The sequence below is a fragment of the Callithrix jacchus genome, chromosome 12 (genome assembly GCF_049354715.1).
Source record: "Callithrix jacchus isolate 240 chromosome 12, calJac240_pri, whole genome shotgun sequence".
Lineage (NCBI taxonomy): Eukaryota > Metazoa > Chordata > Mammalia > Primates > Cebidae > Callithrix > Callithrix jacchus.
In genome coordinates, this window is record NC_133513.1 from 20,686,374 (window position 1) to 20,700,702 (window position 14,329).

General features: G+C 44.2%; 1 protein-coding gene across 10 annotated transcripts in view; it reads left to right on the top strand.

Moving 5' to 3' along the window:
- SYT17 (synaptotagmin 17) overlaps positions 1-14,329 on the top strand; it is a 98,204-nt gene that overhangs the window by 59,994 nt on the left and 23,881 nt on the right. For all 10 annotated transcript variants that reach the window (XM_078344790.1, XM_078344791.1, XM_078344793.1 and 7 more), the window contains 2 exons: positions 1,169-1,289; positions 3,124-3,279. In XM_078344790.1, the coding sequence (XP_078200916.1) occupies positions 1,169-1,289; positions 3,124-3,279 (277 nt within the window). The remainder of the gene's footprint in view (positions 1-1,168; positions 1,290-3,123; positions 3,280-14,329) is intronic.

The following is a 14,329-nucleotide window of genomic DNA, read 5'->3' on the forward strand; positions in this document are numbered from 1 at the left end:
AGATAGGGATCTTACCCTTTAAAGATACATATTGAAATATTACAAACAATATACTGACTGAGAGTTACTTCAGAGGAATATGGGGAGTGGAATGAGGGTATAAGTGAATGGAGATTGACCATGGGATGAGATTTTTGAAGCTGAGTGATGTTGGGATATGAAGATGATGGCGTATACTCTTCCCTCTGGTTTTGAATATGACTGGAAATTTCCCACACTAAAATGCTTGTTTTAATGTCCTGAAGTATATACAGGTAAAATGACACCATGTCAAGGACTTAGTTTAAAATATTCAGCTAAAATGTTTTGCAAGTCAGGATATAGGCGAAACACCATGTGGCAAAATGTCAATAATTGTTACAGACTTTTGATGGATAGATGGAGATTTGTTATGCTAGTTTATTATTTTGTATATAGTTGAAATTTTCTACAATATGTTTATTTTTGGTAAGGGACAGAGAAGTAGGAGGTCTCCTGTTTTCTAGGTATTTTTGGCAGTATAGAGTCATGTGCTTAGGTGTTCCTGTGAATTTTCCACAGTGTGATAGAGTTGACATCAAGGGGATGGGTGCTCTTCAACAAGGGATGTCACCGTGCTGAGTGTTGCTATGGTGTGGTTAGAAGTGTGGAGTCTATTGGAGATTAGAGGTTAAGAACAGATTTTTTCACTCAGATAGTTCCTCTGCAGGGCATTCTACCTCCCAGGTATCCCATGCAGTCAGAGTATCTGGGATCAAATCAGCCTCCCTGGGTCTAAGTACCAGCTCTACCACTTTCTTGCTGTGGCTTTGGACATGTTATTTAATCCCACGAGCCTCAGTTTCCTCATCTGTTAAACAGAGTTAATACTTCATTAGAAGGTTAGTCATTACACGTGAAGCACTTAGCGTAGTACATGGCAGTGTAACATGCATTTATTTTTTATTATTGCTGCTTTTGTTGTTATTGTTGTTGCTGTTGATTGACCTAAGAGTGGAAAAAACTCAGAGATAGATGAACCACAGTAATTGGAGGCAGAATTGAAAAGAAGTCATATACAGAGACACTTCTGTCCACCGAAGCACTCACAGCAACCCATTTGTGAGCTGCTGCGGTCAATTTCCTGCATGGTGGCTGCAAAAGGAATAAGAGGAGAAAGCAACTTCCTGACTACTTCCTTTCTCTGCAGAATGAAGTGGAGCTAGGGGAGCTGCTTCTGTCACTGAATTATCTCCCAAGTGCTGGCAGACTGAATGTTGATGTCATCCGAGCCAAGCAACTTCTTCAAACAGATGTGAGCCAAGGTTCAGGTACCGTGTGATTCCCTCCTTCTCTCTCTTTATTAGTGAGGCATCTATGTTTGTGTGGGGGACCTAATTTTCTTTTTCTGCATCCTGAATGAACATTATTCATCTCAGGATGAGGCAGGTAAATGATGCCACCTTAGTAACCCTACTGGAATTGGGGAGTTGACTGAGACCAGTTGTAATAACTACAGGAAACCTACCTCTTTGAACCCAAGGAAGTGACTTGGCCTTTCCAAATGCTATTCCTACAATAAAGACGCCATCCTGCAGGTGGTGATAGTGTACATTGACTATGCTTCTCACCCCGCTACCTCCCCAGCTGAAGTCTTACTCTGTCTCCCAGGCTGGAGTGCAGTGGTGTGATCTCGGCTCACTGCAACCTTCGCCTCCCAGGTTCAAGTGATGTTCCTGCCTCAACCTCCAGAGCAACTGGGACTACAGGCGTGTGCTACCATGCCCAGCGAATTTTTGTAATTTTAGTAGAGAGAGGGTTTCACCATATTGGCTAGGCTGGTCTCGAACTCCTAACCTCATGATCTTCCCGCCTCAGCCTCCCAAAGTGCTGAGATTACAGGCGTGAGCCACCGTGTCCAGCCAACTATGCATTCTAAGCAGTGAGTGTAGAGGACACACCCTGAGGGTTTTTTCCCCCAGCTCATTTCATGTGTACCATAAATCTTCATGAATTCCAGCTCTGAAAAGACTTGTATTTAAAGTATATACATTATAGCAAAAACCATTCAAACATGACTTTTAATGGAAGGGAACAGATTCCATTCCATCTGTCTGTTGCTTCTCCCATGACAGCAAAGGACATTACTGTGAAAGCACCTGTAATCACAGGGATCTCTTCAGCTCAGTGGTAGAATTATTGTCTTCTCTAAGTGCAATAGCTAAAATAAATTACTTTTGCAATAAGGTGACAGCTAGAAGACAATCTGCATTCTCAAAAACCATATTATAAAAACAGAGGCTTAGAAAGGGCCATTGGAGGCAATGGTTTTAAGACTGAAGAGTTTCAGACTCACTGCAATGGGAGAGGCAGTATGATCAAATCATTAAGGGTTGAGGAGTCAAATGATGTGGCTTGCAAATGATGTGGCTTTGGGTAAGTTACTTAACCTCTATATGCCTCAATTTCTCAGTCTCAAAAATTGACATAATAACAGTATTCATCTTGATAAGTTGTTTAAACAAATATTAAATTAGATAATGTACATGAATCCCTTTGTAAAATGTAAAATGATCTAAAGATGAATTATAATTCTGCCATCTCTATTCTCCTGTATATGGGCTATGGGCTCACTGAAATGATAATGGGTTTCCACAAACAGAAAGCCAGGGCAGGCTCTGAGTCTGGTTCTGTCTCTACCAGCAAGATCTTTAAGAAATGATTTCTCACCTTGAGTTCTCAGTTTTTTCTCATCTGTAAGATGAACACAATGCTGACACATGGCAGGAGCTCAACAAATATTAGATGGCTAAAGGAAAAAGGAAAGGGATAAACAGATAAGCAGATGGATGAAAATGATGGTTAGATAATAGATGGATAGATGGTTGAATTGTCAAATAGAGGGGAAACTAGACGGATAGAAATGAATAGATAAAAGAATGGTGAGATGATGAATGGATCAGTGAACTGATGGATGGGAAGATGGACGGATGGACAGCTGGATGAACGGATGGACTGAGATGAATGAAAAGTTGAATTAGTGGATGATAGAAGAATGGATGAATGAAAAGATGGATGGATGGATGGGAGGTTGAATGGATCAATGACTGGACAAATTAGATTTCATGATTTCTAACATTTTATGATGCTGTATCTAATTTTCAGACCCCTTTGTGAAAATCCAGTTGGTGCATGGACTCAAACTTGTGAAAACCAAGAAGACATCCTTCTTAAGAGGCACAATTGATCCTTTCTACAATGAATCCTTCAGCTTCAAAGTTCCCCAAGAAGAACTGGAAAATGCCAGCTTAGTGTTTACAGGTAGGTAGCATTCCAAAACCTGATGAACTCCAGGTAAGACTTGTTCAACTTACTGTCCTGGAGACAGAAGACATCTAGAGAGAGTTATATTTAAGAACTTAATGTCTGCTGTTCAACTACATGGGGTTGATGCCATTTAACATCTATGAACTTGGGCAGGACTTATACAGCCCTATAATATAATTGTTAGAAATGTGGACTTGAGCCACATTTCCTCATACTGCCACACAATAACTGAGGTCTTTGGCAAGTTACTTAACTCCCCTGAGCTTCAGTTTCCTCATCTATAAAATGGGAACAATATATATAATGGTACTTGTGGCTTAGGTTTGCTGTGAATAGTAAATGGCTTATGACTTTGGAATATACTTGGTACATAATAAGTACTCACTTTGTGTTTGTGTTGATGATGATGGTGGTGATGATTCAAGTTTCCTGCAGTCAAATAAGAGAAGCATATGAGAAAACAGGGTCACCTAACTCAGAGAAAGAGATTTTGAAAGTTTCCTCAGAGGATGTAGTATTTAAGTAGAGGCTTCATGTGCCACTGTCTGGTAGAAGGTAGTCTGTTTTTCCAGGGTATAACCTAATCTATTATTTCCAGAGTATATTAGTTATTTATTGCTACATAATAAATCACCCCAAAATTTAATAGCTTGAAACAACAAACATTTATATCTCATCATCCCTGTGGGTCAGAAATCCAGGCATACAAAGCTTTGCTGTATAGTTCTGTCTGAATATCTCTGACAAGGCTGCAATCAAAGTATTGTCTGGAACTGCAGTCTCATCTGAAGGCTCAACTGGGGGAGGATCTCTTTTCAAGCTCACTCACAGTTTTCAGCAGGATTTAGTTCCCTGCAGGCTGTTGAACAGGGGAGTTCTTCCTGGTTGTTGGCCAGCGACCTTCCTCAATTTCTTGCCATATGGGCTTCCCCACAGGACAACTCACAACACGGCTTTCATCAGAGTGGTCAAATGAGGGAGCAAGAATGGCAGTGAAGAGTCTTTTCGTAATCTTACTCTGGAAATGACATCCTCTTGCTTTTATTATATTCTGTTCACTAGAAGCAATTCACTAGGTCCAGCCCCCACTCAAGAGGAAGGGATACCCCAAAGGTATTAAGAGTGGGAGGTGGAAACCACTGGGAGTCACAGTAGGAGCCACTCACCACAATGGGGATGGAGGTGGTAGGAGTAATGCTTATCATTTCTTGTGTTCTAATTACAGTCTGTACTTCCCTGTATCATTGCTAATATTTACCACAACCCACCCTGTCAAGTTGATACATCATCCTCAACCTACAGATCTAGGGACTGAGGCTTAAAACCCAAGCAATCTACACAAAGTCTCAAGCCAATAGAATCAGGATTGAAGCTTTGGTCTTGCTAGCTCTGCATATCAAGGGATCTATATTTCCTCAAGCACCTAGGTAGGGCTGGCATTGGGGATCTGACATCCTCCTTTGAGACATCCTTCTCCAGGGTAACTGGAAGCTCTCCTCTGTTTAGATCTACTCTAGAACCCTGGGCTCCAGGTCTCCCAAGAAATCAAGCCACAGCTGAAAAACCCTTGCATGTAGCATTTCCCCTACATAAGCTTATTGCCCCTTCTCACCAACATTGCAAATGTCTATACTCTGAGACCCCTTCAAAGGAGGGTGGTTCTGGGCTTTCTCAAGGCCTGTCACCCATAGAGTCTGCACTGAATCGGCGGATGCCTGCCCTACGCAGATATAATGATCCCTTCTAATGCAATCTGTGATGGCTACTGTCCAGATGCAGTTACAAATAGCTAAGGGCCTCACTCTCTCCTAGGTTTCAGGCCAACACAGAAGACAGTCATTCCTGAATCCTTAAACAGTTGGCAGGCAGGCAGTGGGAACTATCATATATTAAACGAAGACACAGATCAAAACATGAAGTCTCTTTTCCCAAGTCCCTGCTAAGAATAAGGGACCTCCTATTGTAAGCTTAGATGAGGTGACGGCCCCAGGGGAAACTGAGAGCCCGTATGGAAAGCCCTGACATTTCATATTTTACTTAAGTTTTATAATAAATATAGCACACATGTGTTATAATGAGTGACGCACTGAAAAGATATGTAAGGACAGAGAATCAGAGGAGAACAGGGGTTATGTGCCTGTGCTGGGGAGCTGGTGTCTGGGCCGTGGCTTTGCCACTTACCCACTTTGGTGGCCCTAGGAAAGATCTGTGTGCTTAGTCTTTCTCATCTCTAACATGGGGATAACAATACAGGGCACGTCACAGGATTGTTATTTATATTCAGTAGGATCAATAAACACAGTGCTGAGCACTGTGCCGCCCACAGTAAGCCCTCTAGAACTGTTAACTGTTATTAAAAGGAAAGTGTAATGTCTTCCTTCCCTGGCTCCCTACCCACCCACCATGGGGCAGCTACCACCTTCTCCCTCACTCCCTCACATCCTCATCTAGTTTTGTTTATTTCAGAATGTTTTCTTGCTGTGGAATCCCTTTTTTCTTTTCTTTTTTTTTTTTTTTTAATTTTTTATTGGATTATAGGTTTTGGGGTACATGAGCAGAGCATGCAAGACAGTTGCGTAGGTACACACATGGCAGTGTGCTTTGCTTTTCTTCTCCCCTTCACCCACATTTGGCATTTCTCCCCAGGCTATCCCTCCCCACCTCCCCCTCCCACTGGCCCTCCCCTTTTCCCCCCAATAGACCCCAGTGTTTAGTACTCCCCTCCCTGTGTCCATGTGTTCTCATTTTTCATCACCCACCTATGAGTGAGAATATGCGGTGTTTCATTTTCTGTTCTTGTGTCAGTTTGCTGAGGATGATGTTTTCCAGATTCATCCATGTCCCTACAAACGACACGAACTCATCATTTCTGATTGCTGCATAATATTCCATGGTGTATATGTGCCACATTTTTCCAATCCAGTCTATTATCAATGGGCATTTGGGTTGATTCCAGGTCTTTGCTATTCTTTCTCTTTTTTTTGTGACAGTCACACTGTATTGCCCAGGCTGGACTGTAGTGGCATGGTCTTGGCTCATTGCAAACTCTGCCTCCCACGCTCAAGCAATTCTCATGCCTCAGCCTCCCCAATACTTAGGATTATAGGTACATGACACCATATAATCTTTTTTGTAATTTTTTTGTAATTTTTTGTAATTTTTGTAGAGATAGGGTTTTGCCATGTTGGCCAGGCCGGTCTCAAACTCCTGACCTCAAGCAATTTGCCCACCTTGGCCTCCCAAAGTGCTGGGATTATAGGCATGAGCCACCATGCCCGGCCTAGGCCTAATATCTTCCTTTAATGCCTTCCCCTTTCCAGTTTCTTCTCCCTGAAGTCATGGCTTTCATGTCCTGCTGCCTATCATTCCACACTTTTTTCCTTGTTCACATAAACAATATCCACGTACAGAGGGTTCTGTTCCTTTAAAACATTATTCTTGATTTCAGCAAGTGTGTATTGAACATATTCTGTGCCAGGCACTGCTTCCAAGTTCTGGGAACAGAGTAGTGAACAAAACAGCCCTAATCCCTGCCCTGGCGGAGGCTACCGGGACATTCCAGGGATACCATGCTTTGGTTTAATTAACAATGAATGTGTTCATTGCCTTCAGGTCAATATGAATGCAAATGGACTTAACTTTTTACTTTTAATAACTGCATTAGATAATTTTGCATGATGTAGTATGATAAAAGCTGAGGTTATTTATTCTGGGGGTTGGAAGTATGACAGAGCTTCGGGGATTGTGATTAGAACTCTGGATGCAAGTCCCCAGAAAAATACATGGAAGTATGGAAAATTTTGCGTATAGTTGCAGAGGTTTTTGTTTTGAATTCCTTGAATCCCATACGGTCACCACATGAGGCTCAAATCAAACTAGAAAGGTCACACCGCACCCCCCATACTTCTCTTATTCAACCCAGAGCACTTCAGGTGACAGCTGTCAGCAGGGCAGTGGTCAGCTGATGCCATCAGACAAGGCCTGTACTCTCCATGCACAGAAGACCTGCTTCTCTTCTGTAAGTTTTGGGACCCTGGCTTGGAAGTTCATGCTCCTCTGGTTAAATTTAAGCTCATTGAAAATAGGCTGACTGCGGTGGCTCATGCCTGTAATCCCAGTGCTTTGGGAGGCCAAGGTGGGTGGATCACTTGAGATCAGGAGTTTGAGACCAGCCTGGTCAACATGATGAATCCGTCTCTACTAAAAATACAAAAATTAGCCGGGCAGGGTGGCACATGCCTGTCATTGCAGCTATTGGGGAGGCTGAGGCAGGAGAATTGCTTGAACCCAGGAAGCGGAGGTTGCAGTGAGCCAAGATTGCGCCGATCTTCTTTCTGGAGAAGGAAGCACTGCCTCCCTGCCCCCTTAAATCAGGGATTCTTAACCCTGGCTGTGCCTTAGAATTCGCTGGGAGCTTTAAAATGCTGCCAGTGGTTGTACTGCATCCCACAGAGACTCTAAAGCAACTGTACTAGGCTGAGGCACTGAGCGTCTATAAGTAGCTATTTTTTCAAAGTACCCCAGATATTTCTATTGCTCATTCATTGTTCAGAAGCACAGCTGTGAGTGGAAATCCCAGCTAGGGTGGCATTTTACATAAAGGGTGCTGGCTGGAATCATATGAGAAAGGTGTCTTAAGCCACTATGAATCTCAGCAAAGCTACAGTTCTCCTGAACTCGAATTCATAAGGTTCTAACCTGCTTTATTTGTCCACTGAGGGAAAGAGCTGTCACTTCTAGGCCAAGGATCCAAAGCCCAGCCTGTTAGCATGTTTCCAAACACTTCACAGCAAAAGTAAGGTTGATTTGCAATTTAGCATTTGCCGTGAATCCCTGATAAAAGCCTGTAATTAGCTGCAAGCTGGACCTTCTGAGCAGTTCTTTTCCTGTGTGGGATGAGGATTCGTCTGCAATTTTCAATCAGGTGGTTTCTGCAGCTGAAGTTTAAAAATAAAGAACGAAAAGAGGGGCAAAATTGCTTTTCACCACCCAAGATAGCAACACACAGCCCAGAGGGCTTCTAGGAAATTCAGGAAGGTTTACTGAAGCGAAGTCAAGTGAAGCTGGCTGCTGAGGGGATTGGGCTCTTACTGGATGTTGGGGAAAAAAGGAAAGAAAGTATATTCGTCCGTCCTTGCATTGTTACAAAGAAATACCTGAGACTGGGGAATTTCTAAAGGAAAGAGTTAATTGGCTTATGGTTCCTCAGGCTGTACAGGAAGCATGAGGCTGGCATCTGCTTGGCTTCCCAGGAGGCCTCAGGAAATGTACAATTATGGAGGAAGGCAGAGAGGGAGCATGCACCTTACATGGCCAGAGCAGCAGGAAGAGAGAGAAGGGGGAGATGCCACACACTTTTAAACAAGCAGATCTCAGGAGAACTCACTCACTATATAATACTAAGGGGGATGGTGCTAAACCATTAATGAGAAATCCACCCTTATGATCCAGTCACCTCCCACCAGGCCCCACCTCCAACATTAGGGTTTATAATTTGACATGAGATTTGGGTGAGGACACAGATGCAAACCATATCAGAAAGGCAGAAAAAAGAAATGCGGCTTGATTGCACATCTTCAGAAAGTTCAAAATAGAATTAACATGTGATCTATCAATTGCACTTGTAGGTATATACCCAGAAGAATTGAAAGCAGGGACTCAAACTGTTTTTTGTATACTCACGTTCACAGCACCTTTATTTACAACCACCAACAGGTGGAAGCAACCTGAGCATTCATCACAGATAAATGGGTAAACAAAGTGGTGCACACAGACAGTGGAATATTACTCAGCCTTAAATAGGAAGGTAATTTTTTTTTTTTTTTTTTGAGATGGAGTCTTGCTCTGTTGCCTAGGCTGGAGTGCAGTGGCAAGATCTTGGCTCACTGCAACCTCCGCCTCCTGAGTTCAGCCTCCACTCATCCTCCAGTGTAGCTGGGACTACAGGTATGCACCACCATGCCCTACTAATTTTTTTTTTATTTTTTTATTTTTAGTAGAGACAGGGTTTCACCATGTTAGCCAGGATGATCTTGATCTCCTGACCTTGTGATCTGCCCGCCTTGGCCTCCCAAAGTGCTGGAATTACAGGTGTGAGCCACTGTGGCTGACCAACAAGAAGGAAATTCTGAGCCATGCTACAACATGGATGAACTTGGAAGACATTATGCTAAGTGAAACAAGCCAGATATGAGAGGACAAATCCTGTATCATTCCACTTCTGTGAAATAGGGTAGTGAAATTCATATGCAGAAAGCATAATAGAGATTATCAGGGGATGGGGGAAGGAGAGGATGGTGAGTTATTACTTAATGGGTGCAGACTTTCAGTTGGGGAAGATAAAACGAAGTTCTGGAGGCTGGGCGCAGTGGCTCACACCTATAATCCCAGAAGTTTGGGACGCTGAAGTGGGTAGATCACCAGAGGTTAGGAGTTTGAGACCAGCCTGGCCAATATGGTGAAACCCCATCTTTACAAAAAATACAAAAATGACCTGGGCATGGTGGTGGGCACCTGTAATTCCAGCTACTCAGGAGGCTGAGGCAGGAGAATCACTTAAACCTAGGAGGCAGAAGAGGTTGCAGTGAGCCAAGATCATGCCATTGCACTCCAGCCTGGGAGACAAGAGCGAAACTCAAAAAAAAAAAAAAAAAAGGTTCTGGAGATTGGTGACTGTGATGGTTATACAACACTGTGAATATACTTAATGCCACTGACCTGTATATCTCAAAATGGTTACTTTTATGTTATTTGCATTTTGCCACAATTAGAAAATGAATGAATGAATGAATGAGTGAATGAGGCTTGAGCCCTGGAGATCCTGAGCAATTCACAGAAGTACCTGGATGCTGATGCTGGAACCTGGCCTACTGTTCTTTTCCTGAGAAAAGAATGTTCTCTTTCATTGCTGCTTTGAGGGAATAGTTAGGTGTCATAGGAACCAGAGCCTTAGCTTGAGTTCATATTTGTGACTTACTTGCTGTGTAATCTTGGCACTCTGCTTGGCCTCTCTTTGAATCAGCTTCCTCACCTGTAAATGGGGATAATGGTACTTACTTCAGTGAATTCTTGCAAAGTCCAAATAGGTGAATAGATGTAAAGGCTTAGAGCAATGCTTGGCTCAGAGAAAGTCCTTTTTAAGTATGAGGCATTATTATTATTACTTGAAAGACATCCAATTTATGCAGCTAGATGCTACCTTGAGCTTGTCTGAAGAAAGGCTACATATATACATAAATAAATAATATATGTTTATCTACCCTGTCAACATAGAATTTGAGATTCTGTGGAAAACCCAAAGAGGGAAGGAAAAAATTATTTTGCAGAATTACCTGGGTAGGGTATTTTCTTCCTTCTGGATGTTAGAGAAAGGCCCTCTGTCTTCATGGAGGTGAAGTTTTGGAGAAATCCCTAAATCTGAGGGAACTAAATGTTATGTGTTGAGCCTCTAGCCTTCTCCCTCCCTCAGTTTCCCCTAAGTGACTGGGATTTTCTGGCCTTCTGAAAGGCACTCAAAACCCTCTGTAGGCTGGATGTGGTGGCTCATGCCTATAATCCCAATACTGTGGGAGGCCAAGGCGGGTGGATCACCTGAGGTCAGGAGTTCAAGACTAGCCTGGCCAACATGGTGTAACCCTGTCTCTACTAAAAATAACAAAAATTAGCTGGGCATGGTGGCGGGTGCCTGTTATCCCAGTTACTCGGGAGGCTGAGGCAGGAGAATCGCTTGAACCCAGTGAGGTTGCAGTAAGCCAAGACTGTGCCATTGCACTCCAGCCTGGGCGACAAGAGTGAAACTCTATCTCAAGAAAAAAAAAAAAAAAGAAAGAAAGAAAGAAAGAGAGAGAGAAAAGGAAAGGAAAAGAAAAGAAAAGGAAAGGAAGGGAAAGGAAAAGAAAAAAAGAAAGAAAGAAAGAAAGAGAAAGAAAGAAAGAAACCCTCTTGTTCCCTTAGCAAACTTGGTCAAGAGGCCCTTGGCTTAGGACGCATTCCCATTGCCCAAGGAAAGGCAGGTAGGGGAACTGCTGCTTCCTGGCTACCTGTTACGGCTGAGATGGGAGGGGGTGGGACCACCTCCCTGGGGCAGGAGCTAACCATGTGTCTGTCCTTACAGATTAAATTTTTGGAGCATCTACTATGTACCTGACACCATGCTAGATGTTATATATTCGACAGAGAACCAGGCATTCACACCCTGTGTTCTCATGGAGTTTAATTCTAGTAGAGGCAGATGGACATTAATTAAATGCCACGCCAGTAACTGTTGAATTGTAAATTGGTCTAAGGGCTATGAAGGAGAGATGCAGGGCACATTCCAGAGTGCCTGACCCAGTCTGTGGAGTGAGAGGAGCTGACATGTGAGCTGGGAGCTGAAGGACGAGGAGGTGTTAATCAGCAGAGAGGATTGCAGGGGGTGCGGGGAGGTCAGCCAGGCTCTAGCCCCAGAAGAGAAATTGAGGCTGACGTCATACTTCAACCTGGGAGCTAGTAGACTGCCAGGAATTGGCATGAAAGACCCCCACACTCTGCTGCCTGCTACAGGAATTGACCTGGGTATCGGCTTAGAGGGACCTCATCAATAATAACCAGTGCAGGACAGCTATGGAACACACAGAAAAGAAACGAGGCAACGACAGACGTGCCTCAGCTTTTGCCAACCCTTGGTGTCTCTAGCTAAGATTAGAGAATGTGGCACCTCCAATTTTCACATGCACCTGCATCATCCAGGGATTTGTTAAAATGCAAATTCTGACTCAGTAACTCAGGAGGGCCGAGGTGGGCCTGGAATTCTGCATTTCTAACAGTTCTCAGGTGATGCCGATGCTGTGGGGCTGCAGACCACATTTTGGGAAACAGAGACCCAGGAAGGGACTCAGGGTGGGTGACGATTGATAGTGCCAGTGCAGTAATAAGAATCAAACCTTTGGTGGGGCACCGTGGCTCACACCAGCAATCCCAGCACTTTGGGAGGCTGAGGCGGGTGAATTGTTTGAGTCCAGGAATTTGAGACCAGCCTAGGCAGCATGGCAAAACCCCATCTCTACTAAAAATACAAAAGTTAGCTGGGCATGGTGGTGCATGCCTGTAGTCCCAGCTACGCGGGAGGCTTAGGTGAGAGGATCACTTGAGTCTGGGAGGTGGAGGTTGCAGTGAGCCGAGACTGTGGCACTGAACTCCAGCCTGGGTGACAGAGCCAGTCCCTGTCTCAAAAAAAAAATAAAAAAATTTAAAACTCTCCAGCACTGGTCCCTACCCCTGCACATCATTTGACCCCCTAACCCTGTCTGTACATTGGTATGATTCAGGGACTTTAAAAATTCTGATGCTCAGTTCCCACAGCAGAAAAACTCAGCTCAGGCATCTGGGTTTTTTGGGGTTTTGGAAAGCATCTGTATTCTTCAAAGCTCCCAGGTGGCTCTCTTGTGCCAGCTGGGTTGGCCAATCTTTGCCTCTGCTGTTCCGCCTCCCTCCCACCCTGCAGTCTGTCTGGAGGCCTCCCAGGCCCCTCTGTGAGAGTGCGAGCCAAGGCACCTGGTCTGTGTTCCGTAATTGCTTGGCTTTCTGCAGTTGTAGCATCAAATCGGCTAATTGGATCTGCGGGTGAGATGAGATGGGTGGGGAGACGTGGCAGGGAGTAGATGGCAGGGCTGGAGGGCAGAGTGCCAGCCTCTTGCTTCGAAAGACCCCAGGTCAAATGGGCAGTGGAGGATGCTCTTTAAAGGGGTTGGAGGCCAGGCACAGTGACTCACATGTGTAATCCCAGTACTTTGGGAGGCTGAGGCAGAAGAATAGTTTGAGTGCAGGAGTTCAAGACCAGCCTGGGCACATAGCGAGACCCCATTTCTACAACAAATTTTAAAAATTAGCTGAGCATGGTGGTGCACACCTGTCATCCCAGCTACTTAGGAGGCTGAGGTGGGAGGATCACTTGAGTCCAGGAGGTCGAGGCTGCAGTGAGCTAGAATCATGCCGCTGCACTCCAACCTGGCAACAGAGTGAGAGCCTGTCTCAAAGAATAAAATTCGTTAAAAATAAAAAGTGTTGGAGTTTGGGAAGCAGGACAGTGGAGAGGCAGAGGATCTCCCACAGAGAAGAGGAAACAAGTTTGAATGGGGCAGAGCATTCTGAGAGAGCCTGAAATTCTTTTGAGATCGTGAGATGTATAGGCTTGTTCCAGGGCACAGATGCTTCCCCGGAGCCCCACCCCAGCCACAGCCGACCCATGACACACCTTCTCTCTGCAGCCATGCAGCAGCTTCTGTCTTTTCCCCTTCTAGTCTGATTTAGGGAGCACCAGGCCCAGCTTTGCCTCCTAGAGAGAGAGTTGCATGACTATTCAGAGTGTGGATTGGATAAGCTCGTGTTTGGTTCAGATTTCACCTTTTGGCCAGTCGCGGTGGTTCATACCTCATACCTATAATTCTGGCATTATGGGAAGCTGAGGCAGGAGGATTGCTTAAGGCCATATAGTGAGACTTTATCTCTGCAAAAAATTAAAAAATTACCTGGGCATGGTGGTGCATGCCTGCAGTCCCAGCTACTCAGGAGACTGAGGTGTGAGGATCGCTTGAACCTGGGAGTCCAAGGCTGCAGTAAACTATGGTCATGCCACTGCACTCCAGCCTGGGGGACAGTGTGAGACCCTGTCTCAAAAAAAAAAGAAAAAAGACAGAGGAGGAAGAAAGAAATTCACCATTGCCACCTAGCAAGTGTATGGATATTGGACAAACTATTCTTTTGATGGATCTCAGGTTTCTCCTGTGTTTTAAGCTTTCAATTTTTATTTTGTATATTTATTTTTACCTTTCCTCTCGTGCTGAAAATCTCACTATTATATAAAAAGCTTTAGAAAGTGCCTTGTGCCATTAGTGCTCAATAAATGCCAAATATGATTGATGATGATGATGATGATGATGTTATAATTGATGGACTCTGTCATAGAAGAGCAGGCCCTGGAATTACACAGACTTGAGTTTGAATCTTGGCCCCATGATGTGAGCTGTGTGACCTCAAGTGAGTGACTCTGCCTCTCTGAGCCCCAGCT